Genomic DNA, 12646 nt, shown 5'->3' with positions numbered 1-12646 from the left:
CCGTCCAGCGGATCGGTTCTGATCCCATCCGATCCGATCCGCTGGATGGATGGAAAATAGGGTTTCCATCCATCCAGATTTGACGGATCGGATCAGATGTCAGTGGACATGTCTCCACTGACATCCGATGATGCCCCATAGGGATGCATGGGGGGACCGTTCAGATCCGCCAAAAAAACGGACAGGTGGATCTGAACGGTCCACCTGTGTGAAAGAGCCCTTAGAGTCAGGTGTGATTAATCAATCATGATTAATCAATCATGCCAAGCAGGTGCTAATAATCAGCTATTTAATATGTGGGTTGAAAAACAGTCATTAACTGAAACAGAAACAGCTGTGTAGGAGGCTAAAAACTGGGTGACGAACAGCCAAACTCTGCTACTAATGGGAGGTTGTGGAAGACAATTTCATGTCATAGGTCATACTCCATGGCAAGACTGAGCACAGCAACAAGACGCAAGGTAGTTATACTGCAGCAGCAAGGTTTCTCCCAGGCAAAGGTTTAAAAGCAGACTGGGATTCCAAGATGTGCTGTTCAAGCTCTTTTGAAGAAACACAAAGAAACGGGCAACATTAAGAACCATAGATGCAGTAGTCAGCCAAGGAAACTTATTGCTGCAGATAAAAGATACATCATGCTTACTTCCCTTTGATATCATAAGATGTCCAGCAGTGGCATCAGCACATAACTGGCAGAAACCAGTGGGACCCAGGTACACCCATCTACTGTCCAGAGAAGTGTGGCCAGAAGTGGTCTTCATGGAGGAATTCATACTAATAAGCCATACCTTCAACGTGGAAACAAAGCTAAGTTACTCAGCAATGCCTAGAAGCATAGGAACTTGGAGGGGGGGGGGGGCAGAAAAATGGCATGCTACTCTGGACTGATGAGTAAAATTTTTTAATATTTGGCTGTAGCAGGAGGCAGCTTGTTTGTCGAAGAGCTGGAAAGTGGTGCAATAATGGGTGTCTACAGGCAACAGTGAAGCAAGTTTGGGCTGCATTTCTTCAAATGGAGTTGAAGATTTGGTTGGGATCAATGGTGTCCTCAATGGTGGGAAATACAGACAGATATATATCCATTATGCCATACCATCAGGGAGGTGTGTGATTGGCCCCAAATGTATTCTGCAGCAGGACAACGACCCCAGACGTACAGCCAATGTCATTAAGAACTATCTACAGCATAAAGAAGAACAAAGATTCCTGGAAGAGATGGTTTGGCCCTCACAGAGCCCGGATCACAACATCATGCAGCCTGTCTGGGATTACATGAAAAGACAGAAGGATTTGAGGCAGCCTTCACTCACAGAAGATCTGTGCTTGCTTCTCCAAGATGTTTGGAACAATATACCTGCTGAGTTCTTCAAGAACTGTGTGCAAATGTACCTTGAAGAATTGATGCTGTTTTGAAAACAGAGGGTAGTCACAGAAAATATTGATTTGATTTGGATTTTCCTTCTGTTTATTAACATTTCTATTTCTGAAAGCATTCTTAATTTAAAGCATTTTTTTTCACACCTACCTAAAACAATAGTATATGTTCATTCAAGACACACTTCCTTTACAAAATCAAACTGTTGTCACTCATACGATACAGAGTTGTGACAGGCTGTAGCGTGGGAAGGAAAATTATTGTTTCTAATATATAGTCCAAAAATGTAAAATAATTAAAATGTCTTCACTGCATAAAATATAACAGTGGAAGTTGCTGCATTTGTAGATTATTTTCCAGTGCAAATTGTATCTTTTTTTAATACTAGAATAAAAATATGTTATATCATTGTGGCATTTAGCCGATAAATTCATATATAAATTTTGTTTCTATTATAATAAACACTTTTTTTCTGTAATAATAATAATAATAATAATATGTATTTTTTTATGGCTTATTTTGCAATGATGTATTAAGCTGGGTGTTCTCTAAGAATAAATTGAAAGAGACCGAAAAGCTCTTCATAAAGAGGTATAATAACACATTTAAGGGACTGCTATGAGTTACATGATGTACCGAGATGTAAAGTTTGTTAGTACTTGCTTATTCGCTGTTACACTTCTATATCTATCAATCTTTGGATAAATGTGAAAAGCTAAGATTTTCTGTGTCTATGCCCAGGCTCATTTATACTTTATTCACACCTGGCATTTTACAGACAGGGATAGCAAAATAGTGGGAAATAAACTCCATCATCTTCACAAAATTATAGGGAAAATTTCAAATCTTTATATTATATCTATGCTATCTATGCTCTGCACAGTAGAAATCACACTATTTGTACTGAGAGCAAGGTTCCAAGCATTGGATGGTTGATGATGTTAAAATATATTGTAACTAAATGCAAAAGTTTTTCATTTTAAATAGAGTAGTGGATGGCTTTTTGCCATTCCTATCTCATTAGAGGGGTTTTGACTGTTTGGGTGGAGTGACTACCAATTGCTACAGATAGGCAACAATTTCATTTGCAGAAACACATATACAGTTTCATTCTATGGCCCCCCTGCAGGGCAGCCTCTTTTAAATGTCAGTTTTCTTTTTTGAAAATTGAAGAAAACTTAGGGAGAACCCAAAGTACAGAGTTTACCCCCAGATATGAAAAGTTACAAATATAAAAAGTGTTATCTTAGTTTAGCTGCCTTAAGTGAAGTTTATGTGTTTTCTTCTATGTATCTCATGCAATAACCATAAAGAATTGTAAGACATTAGGATTGAGCAGCAAATCATTTAGAGCCAAGATTGATCCATTCTGTTTGTCTCATGTAGTGTTTTATTCTGTCACAAGCTCTGCTGGCTGTTCTTTGTTACAATAAACCTGTAAGATAAAACAGACATACTGTAGTAAGCCTTACTGAAAACAATTATGAAAAAAATAAATAAATAATAATAATATATACAGTATATATATACAGTATACAGCATTGTGGTTCACACCAGTGCAATCTGATTCCTGTGCTAACTGTCAGATCGCACTGCGATATGCGATCTGATCTGGGGGTGTCGCTAACTTTGAATTGACACCCCCAGCGTATCGCATATGGCAGTGTAAACTGCCTGTGCTGTGGATGCGATGCGGGAACACGCAGTTTTTTTGCAGTGTTCCCGTATCGCAATAGTGTGAACTGGCACTTACAGAGTAAATTTGCTGTCCCATCAAAATGACTCAACACACAACCATTCATGTGTACACCTCTGGCAACAAAAGTGAGTACACCCCTAGGTGAAAATGTACAAATTGGGTCCAATTAGCCATTTTCCCTTCCCGGTATTATGTTACTCGTTAGTGTTTCAAGGCCTCAGGTGTGAATGGGGAGCAGGTGTGTTAAATTTGGTGTTAACGCTCTCACTCTCTCGTACTGGTCACTGGATGTTCAACATGACACCTCATGGCAAAGAGCTCTCTGAGGATCTGAAAAAAAAAGAATCGTTGCTCTACATAAAGATGACCTAGGCTAAAAGAAGATTACAGAAGACCATACAGCGGTTTAACAGGACAGGTTCCACTCAGAACAGGCCTCGCCATGGTCGATCAAAGAAGTTGAGTGCACATGCTCAGCGTCATATCCAGAGATTGTCTTTGGGAAATAGATGTATGAGTGCTGCCAGCATTGCTGCAGAGGTTGAAGGGGTGGGGGGTCAGCCTGTCAGTGCTCAGACCATACACCGCAAACTGCATCAAATTTGTCTGCATGGTTATCGTCCCAGAAGGAATCCTCTTCTAAAGATGATGCCCAAGAAATCTCGCAAACAGTTTGCTGAAGACAAGCATGCTGGATCACTGGAACCATATCCTGTGGTCTGATGAAACCAAGATAAACTTATTTAACCGCTTAACGTCTGCTCACATTGCTGCTACTGCAGCAATGTGGCTCGTTATCGTCTAGCGGCGTAGTACTACGTCGCTAGACTCCTCCCCCTGTAGGCGGCGCTCACACGCCGCCGGAGGCGCGCTCCCGCTGTTTTCAGTCACAGCGGGAGTCGGGCCAGGGGAGGAGCGGTGGCGATCGCCGCTGCTCTTCCCCGATCGTCAGGGAATCTAGTTTGGAGATCCGCCCGCCTGTGCGGGCTGATCTCCTAAGTGACAGGGAGTGACAGATCGCAGTGTTCAGCATAGCTGAACATCCGATCTGTCCCTGACTCACTCAGTCACCTCCCCCCACACACGTCAGTAAGCACCAGGCATACATTAACCCCTCCCTCTCCAATAAAATGAACCCCTTCCCTGCCAGTGTCATTTTTACAGAAACAGTGCATATATATAGCACTGATTACTGCAGTAATGTCGCTGGTACCCCCAAAAGTGTCAAAAATGTCAGTCAAGGGTCCGATCTGTCCGCTGCAATGTTGCAGTCCCGCAAAAAAAATCGCAGATCGCCGCCATTACTCGTTAAAAAAAAACACCAAAAATTACAGAAATCTTTCCCTTAGTTAGTAAACGCAATAACTTTTGCGCAAACCAATCAAAATACACTTATTGTGATTTTTTTTACCAAACATAGGTAGCAGAAAACAAATTGGCCAAAAATGTAAAAAAAAATTGATTTTTACATTTTTTTGGGGGGGAATTTCATATAAAAAATGTTAAAAATATTCTTATTTTTTCAAAATAAATGCTCTTTTTTTGTTTATAGCGCAAAAAGTAAAAATTGCACAGGTGATCAAATACCACCAAAAGAAATCGCTGTTTGTGGGAAAAAAAGGACGTAAATTTTGTTTGGGTACAGTGTCGCACGACCGCGCAATTGTCCGTTAAAGTGGCACAGCGCCGAATCGCAAAAAGTGGCCCAGACGTAAGACAGCAAAATCCTCTAGTGGTAAAGTGGTTAATTCAGATGGTGTCAAACGTGTGGGGCGGCAACCAGGTGAGGATAACAAAGACAAGTGTGTCTCGCCTACAGTCAAGCATGGTGGTGGGAGTGTCATGGTCTGGGGCTGCATAAGTGCCGCCGGCACTGGGGAGGTACAGTTCATTGAGGGAACCATGAATTCCAACATGTACTGTGACATACTGAAGCAGAGCATGATACCCTCCCTTCGGAGACTGGGCCGCAGGGCAGTATTCCAACATGATAACGACCCCAAACACACCACAAGACGACCACTGCCTAAGAGGTTAAAGGTGATGGACTGGCCAAGCATGTTTCCAGACCTAAACCCTTTTGAGCATCTGTGGGGCATCCTCAAACGGAAGATGGAGGTCGGAGGAGAGCAAGGTCTCTAACATCCACCAGCTCCGTTATGTCATCATGGAGGAGTGGAAGAGGACTCCAGTGGCAATCTGTGAAGCTCTGGTGAACTCCATGCCCAAGAGGGTTAAGGGAGTGCTAAAAAATAATGGTGGCCACACTTTGGGCCCAATTTGGACTTTTTGACTTAGGGGTGTACTCACTTTTGTTGCCAGTGGTTTAGACACTAATGGCTGTGTGTTAAGTTATTTTGAGAGGACAGCAAATGTACACTGTTATACAAGCTGTACATTCACTACTTTACATTGCAGCAAAGTGTCCTTTCTTCAGTGTTGTCACATGAAAAGATATAATAAAATATTTACAAAAATGTGAGGGGTGTACTCACTTTTGTGAGATACTGTGTATATATATATATATATATATATATATATATTCTAAATTCATATTAACCAGTTCGGTTCTCACAGCTCTCTTAATGTGATTACAAACCTCAGACCTGGAAAATGAACAAAGCACTTCCTTCTGTACTTGTCTCTATTCAAAGCACTAAGTTAACCACTTGCCGACCGCCGTCAGTATATTTACTGCGGCAGTAGTACTACGTCGTTCGCCCAGGAGCCTGTAGGGGGCGAGCGCGCGCCGCCGGAGGCATGCTCCCACCCCCGCTCGTTCATGGGCATCCCCGCGCGTGTGACTGGTGCCTCCGATGTCCGCCGGTCACTCGCGATCCCACTCAGGAGAGGGAGAAAGGCAGGCGGCTGATGTAAACACAGCCGCCTGTCATTCTCCCTGATGTAGCTATACAGAGACTATATGATCCTGCTATGTAGGATCGTATGTCTCTGTGGTTACATCACTAGCCACACCCCCCCACAGTGAGAAACACGCCCCTAGGGATACATTTAACACACTGATCACCAATAAAGTTAACCCCTTCCCTGTCAGTGTCATTTTGACAGTAACAGTGCATATTTATAGCACTGATTACTGTAGTAATGTCACTGGTACCCCCAAAAGTGTCAAAAATGTCAGTCAAGGGTCCGATCTGTCCGCCGTAATGTCGCAGTCCCGCAAAAAAAAACGCAGATTGCCGCCATTACTAGTTAAAAAAAAAAACAACAAAAATCTTTACCGTAGTTAGTAAACACAATAACTTTTGCGCAAACCAATCAAAATACGCTTATTGCACTTTTTTTTTTACCACAAATATGTAGCAGAAAAGAAATTGGCCTAAAATGTAAAAAAATTTTGATTTTTACATTTTTTTGGGGGGGAATTTCATAAAAAAATGTGAAAAATATTGTTTAGGTACAGCGTCGCACGACTGCGCAATTATCCGTTAAAGTCATGCAGTGCCGAATCGCAAAATAGGGCCTGGTCTTTGAGCAGCCAAATCCTCCGGGGCTTAAGTGGTTAAACTTCTCTCTGCTGCCTTGTTCCTCTGTTCTGATAGCTTTACCCAATCCCAAGAGGTAATTGGTGATGGGAGCTGACAACCCTAGCACACAATGTGTGATTGACAGCCACAGCTGTGCATGTTTCGTGTACTGTGAGGAGGGTTTTAAATGCCTTCCTTCCAATCAGGGCTCAGAGCTCTCCTCACTAAGCTCTGCAGTGTGAAACGTCAGATCCCTGCTTTTTAGAGGGATGCTGTGTAAAATGTGTGTTTGGAAGCTGTGGAGAAGCGATGGTTGCAGACAAACAGGTACAACGTATGTATCTTTGTGTATCATCCGAGGCTAGTCACTTCACTAGGTATTTGTAAGGGTTTTTAACCACAGTGAGAAAAAGTCACACATGTATTGTTTTTATCAGTGCAAACAAGACTTTCTTTGGGCAATGTTGTTTTGAAAAGTTATTTTATTTCCTCTGCAAACTATAGGCTAAAAATGAAGCAAAACAAAAACGTGCTTTTTTGTACTATGACCAATGTTAGTTTGAAAAAAATGCAAGTGTTCCTGTAGATAAAAGGTACACATTTGTTTCCCATAATATGTCCTGTGTATAATGACAATAATATCTTTTCTGTTTACAAAGCATAGCACATTTATTTAAAAATAAAATAACAAATAATGAAATAAATGTTTTTTTTTCAACGTTTTTTTTTTTTCATTTGTTACGAAAAAAAAATGTTAAAATGGTTGAAAATGAGAGTGCCACAAATGTTTTAGAAAATCCAGATAATCTTTATCTGCTGCAGAAAAAGTGATAGTTACAGTTACATGCATTTTGGAGGTGCATCAGTTCCCATTTGTCAGGACTTGGGGTGGAGAAAGAAAAAAAGAAACGAATTGCAACACTGGGCTGGATAACAATAACAATCCATATGGAAAGAGACATTATGAAGCTATATTCTGTATAACAAGACAGTATAGGTTTTTGTAAGAAGGGACTAAAGGAATCAAAAAGGACTCCAACTATATTAGTGCATAGCCTTTTTAAAACTGTCCTGAATAATGTTCCTATTTTTGTAATAAATTGAGATATGTGAGTATCTACTGATTTAATAAGGCTTCCCTATGCTAAGCACGATATTCTGCATACAAAGGGCTCTCCCAATACACTTGATCAACCTTTCACCTCTACAAGCCCTGATAAAAAAGGGGACTGATGAGACTCTAAACCATGGGTGTCCAACCTTTTGGCTTCTCTGGGCTACATTAAGTGTAGAGAAATTTTCTCGGGCCGCATATAAAATATATATTCTATAGTTCAGGGCTCAAAATTTAAAGTCCTGAGCTACTAGCCAGGCCTTAAGGGTTACTCGCCACCAGTTGCCCCACCCAACCCCTATCATGCCCCGCCCCTAATCCCGCCCCTAAACACGCCCTCATAAATTATCTCAAAATTACACTGTTAAATGTTTTTGAATTAATGCAGAAGTTACAAAAATAAATATTAATAACAACGTTTTCAGTGCCCATCAGTGCAGCCTCATCAGTGCCCATCAAGGGTCTGGAGGGTGGGGGGCTGAAGAGCACTGGGGGGGGGGGCTAAAGGGGGGACTGAAGAGCACTAAGGGGCTGGAGGGGGGCTGAAGAGCGCTGGGGGGGCTGAGAGCACTAAGGGGCTGGAGGAGTGGGCTGAAGAGCACTGGGGGGGAGCTGGAGGGGTGGACTGAAGAGCACTAAGGGGCTGGAGGGGTGGGCTGAAGAGCACTGGGGGGGCTGTAGGGGTGGGCTGAAGAGCACTAAGGGGCTGGAGGGGTGGGCTGAAGAGCAATGGGGGGGCTGGAGGGGGTGGGCTGAAGAGCACTAAGGGGCTTGAGGGGTGGGCTGGAGAGCACTGGGAGGGCTGGAGGGGTGGGCTGAAGAGCACTGGGGGGGCTGGAGGCATGGGCTGAAGAGCACTGGGGGGGGGGGGCTGGAGGGATGGGCTGAAGAGCACTGGGGGAGCTGGAGGGGTGGACTGAAGAGCACTGGGGGGGGCTGGAGGGGTGGACTGAAAAGCACTGGGGGGGCTGAAGGGGTGGGCTGAAAAGCACTGGGGGGGGGCTGGAGGGGTGGACTGAAGAGCACTGGGGGGGCTGGAGGGGTGGACTGAAGAGCACTGGGGGGGCTGGAGGGGTGGACTGAAGAGCACTGGGGGGGCTGGAGGGGTGGGCTGAAGAGCACTGGGGGGACTGGAGGGGTGGGCTGAAGAGCACTAAGGGGCTGGAGGGGTGGGCTGAAGAGCACTGGGGGGGGCTGGAGGGGTGGGCTGAAGAGCACTAAGGGGCTGGAGGGGTGGGTTGAAGAGCAATGGGGGGGCTGGAGGGGTGGGCTGAAGAGCACTAAGGGGCTTGAGGGGTGGGCTGAAGAGCACTAAGGGGCTTGAGGGGTGGGCTGAAGAGCACTGGGGGGGCTGGAGGGATGGGCTGAAGAGCACTGGGAGGGCTGGAGGGATGGGCTGAAGAGCACTGGGGGGGGCTGGAGGGATGGGCTGAAGAGCACTGGGGGGGCTGGAGGGGTGGACTGAAGAGCACTGGGGGGGCTGGAGGGGTGGGCTGAAGAGCACTGGGGGGGGGGCTGGAGGGGTGGGCTGAAAAGCACTGGGGGGGCTGGAGGGGTGGGCTGAAGAGCACTGGGGGGCTGGAGGGATGGGCTGAAGAGCACTGGGGGGACTGGAGGGGTGGACTGAAGAGCACTAAGGGGCTGGAGGGGTGGGCTGAAGAGCACTGGGGGGCTGGAGGGCTGGAGGGGTGGGCTGAAGAGCACTGGGGGGGGCTGGAGGGGTGGGCTGAAGAGCACTGGGGGGGCTGGAGGGATGGGCTGAAGAGCACTGGGGGGGGGGGGGCTGGAGGGATGGGCTGAAGAGCACTGGGGGGGGCTGGAGGGATGGGCTGAAGAGCACTGGGGGGGCTGGAGGGGTGGACTGAAGAGCACTGGGGGGCTAGAGGGGTGGACTGAAAAGCACTGGGGGGGCTGGAGGGGTGGACTGAAGAGCACTGGGGGGCTGGAGGGGGGGCTGAAGAGCACTGGGGGGGCTGGAGGGGGGGCTGAAGAGCACTGGGGGGGCTGGAGGGATGGGCTGAAGAGCACTGGGGGGGGGCTGGAGGGATGGGCTGAAGAGCACTGGGGGGGCTGGAGGGGTGGACTGAAGAGCACTGGGGGGCTGGAGGGATGGGCTGAAGAGCACTGGGGGGGCTGGAGGGGTGGACTGAAGAGCACTGGGGGGGGCTGGAGGGGTGGGCTGAAAAGCACTGGGGGGGCTGGAGGGGTGGACTGAAGAGCACTGGGGGGCTGGAGGGGGGGGCTGAAGAGCACTGGGAGGGCTGAAGAGGGAGGGGCTGTACACCACTGGGGGGCCAGCAAAAGAAACAAAGAAGTTCGATAATAGGAGCGGTGGGGTGGCTGCATATAGAGGAATTGATCTTTGCATATTCCTCCTGCAGCTGCTCAATGCTTGCAGAGAGGAGAATCAGGCATCCAGCTGGAAAGATCAATTCCTCTATATGCAGCTGCCCCACCGCTCCTCCTATCCAGTCACACAGGGAGGCTGCTAAATCCTTGGACACTCACCTGCTTCCAGCACCCGTGAGCAGCGCAGCACAGACCGAGGGAGCAGCTGCCTTCACAGGAGATGATCGGCGCGAGTACCGGTGTAGCTCTGGGAGATCGATTTTCACGCCGGCTTGACACCCCCCATCGGTATGCGGCCGGATAATGTCAGCAGCGGATCATCCCGCTGTAATAGCTTCAATTGTAATTGCCGGGCGCTCTGTGACATACACAGTCCCGCCTCCTAGCCCGGCTCCTTTGATAGACGTCACACGTCCTGGTTGGCCAGGTGTTCTGTCTATCAAAGAAGCCGGGCTAGGAGGCGGGACTGTGTGTGTCAGCGAACGCCCCGCAATTACAATTAAAGCTATTACAGCGGGATGATCCGCCGCTCTGACATTATCCGGCTTTCCTCTTCCCCAGAGCTCGCCCAACATAATTTTCCACTCGCAAAATGCGACCAGGGGAGTGGAAAATTTGAGGGCTGCTATAGTTAAGGTATATAAGTAATAAAACGCTGCCGCGCCCTTCCCGCGCCGCCGTGCCCCCCCACACTAATTTAACACAACTAGAGGATGGTCAAATTAAATGGAATCAGTATACAGAGGTTTACTTCTTCTGAGAGACATTAAAGGAACACTCTAACAACCATGACCACTTCAGTGATTTGAAGTGGTCCTGGTGGTAGGAGTCAGAAACACTGAACATGCTCCCCCCCCCCTCCCCATTGAGGCAGCCTCTGCCTACCGTTAGTTGAAAGCTGCTGTGGCCGTGCCCCTGACCCGACTTCCTTCCTCCCCAGCAGAAAAAAAAAAATTGTCAGGTGGTAGTGAGCTGCATTGCCTGCGATTCCGGGCCGCATGTGGCCCCCGGGCCGCATGTTGGACATGCCTGCTCTAAACCAAATTAGCCACTTCTGCAGCTTTTGCTCTGACAAATTACTTGGATTTGATAAGGCATCTGCAGCAGCTCTCCTAATGGTCAACCACTTTAAAGTATCGGTGTTAGGTTGACCCCTACTGGTCTTGCTGATCAACAGAGAGATATCCATTGGATCTAACAAGTATTTGTCAAATTAGAATCCACCAGTACTTCACTTTTTAAAAAAATTAAGGAACAAGTAAATGAAAACAAAAAAGTATAAATATCAATGTTAAAAAATGAAAAAAAGAAAAATCAGCTGCAAAAAATAGCAAAGGAAAGAAGGGGAGAAAGAAGTTATTTAGGGCTGATTAGAGTTATGGCTACTAAAGGGTTTTATAGGTACATTTTTTTAAGTTACAGGGTTCCCTTAATTGACATCATATGCAGCTTAACCACTTGCTGACCGCTTACTGAGCTGGTACTGCAGCAAAGTGGCTCGTTATCGTCTGGCGACGTAGACCTACGTCACCAGACTCTCCCTGCACGCGCCGCCGGAGGCTCGCTCCCGCTGTATTCAGACACAGTGGGAGTCGGGAGGAGAGGCGGTGATCACCGCTGCTCTTCCCCGATCGTCGAGGATCGAGTGAGGAAATCCGCCCACTTGTGTAAACAAAGCGGGCGGATCTCCTATGTGACAGACAGGGACAGATTACAGTATTCAGCATAGCTGAACCTGCGATCTGTGTCTGTGTCACACAATCCCCCTCCCCCACACACGTCAGAAAGCACGAGACATACATTTAACCCCTTGATCACCAATAAAGTTAACCCCTTCCCTGCCAGTGTCATTATTACAGTAACTGTGCATATTTATAGCACTGATTACTGTAGTAATGTCACCGGTACTCCCAAAAGTGTCAAAAATGTCAGTTAGGGGTCCAATCTGTCCGCCGCAATGTCGCAGTCCCGCAAAGAAAAATCGCAGATCGCTGCCATTACTAGTAAAAAATAAATAAACAATAAAAATGACAAATCTTTACCGTAGTTAGAAAACGCGTTAACTTTTGCTTATTGTGATTTTTTTTAACCAAAAATATGTAGCAGAAAACAAATTGGCCTAAAATGTTAAAAAATTTTGATTTTTAAATTTTTTTTTGGGGAATGTTATATACAGTAGCAGAATGTAAAAAATATTGTTTTCTTTTTCAAAATTGTCGCTCTTTTTTTTCAAAAATAAAAATTGCACAGGTGATCAAATACCACCAAAAGAAAGCTCTATCTATGGGGAAAAAAGGACATCAATTTACGACCGCGCAATTGTCCGTTAAATTAACGCAGTGCCGAATCGCAAAATATGGCCTGGTCAGGAATGGGGTAAAATCTTCCGGTCTTAAAGCGGTTAAAAATACGCTCATTGAGAATTTTTCTGTCAAAGACATGTAGCTAAATACATTTTGGCCTAAATATGTGACAAAATTTGAATATATTGGATATTTTTTAACTGTCAAAGTAGAAAATGGCAATTTTTTCGCAAAATTTTCGCTCTTTTTTTATTAATATCGCAAAAAATGAAAAGCGCAGAGGTGATCAAATACCACCAAAAGGAAGCTCTGTTTGTG

At 45.9% G+C, this 12646-nt stretch overlaps 1 protein-coding gene across 1 annotated transcript in view; it reads right to left on the bottom strand.

Moving 5' to 3' along the window:
- Positions 1–2337: 2337 nt before the first annotated feature.
- Positions 2338–12646, bottom strand: part of AMER3 (APC membrane recruitment protein 3) — a 29108-nt gene continuing 18799 nt past the window's right edge. The window contains exon 3 of the mRNA XM_082252201.1: positions 2338–2810. Coding sequence (XP_082108327.1) covers positions 2800–2810 — 11 coding nt within the window. The 3' untranslated portion in view covers positions 2338–2799. The remainder of the gene's footprint in view (positions 2811–12646) is intronic.

The sequence above is a fragment of the Pelophylax lessonae genome, assembly GCF_965119305.1.
Source record: "Pelophylax lessonae genome assembly, chromosome: 3".
NCBI classification, from domain to species: domain Eukaryota; kingdom Metazoa; phylum Chordata; class Amphibia; order Anura; family Ranidae; genus Pelophylax; species Pelophylax lessonae.
Note: the sequence above shows the minus strand (reverse complement) of the source record. Positions and strands in the feature narration are given on the sequence as shown.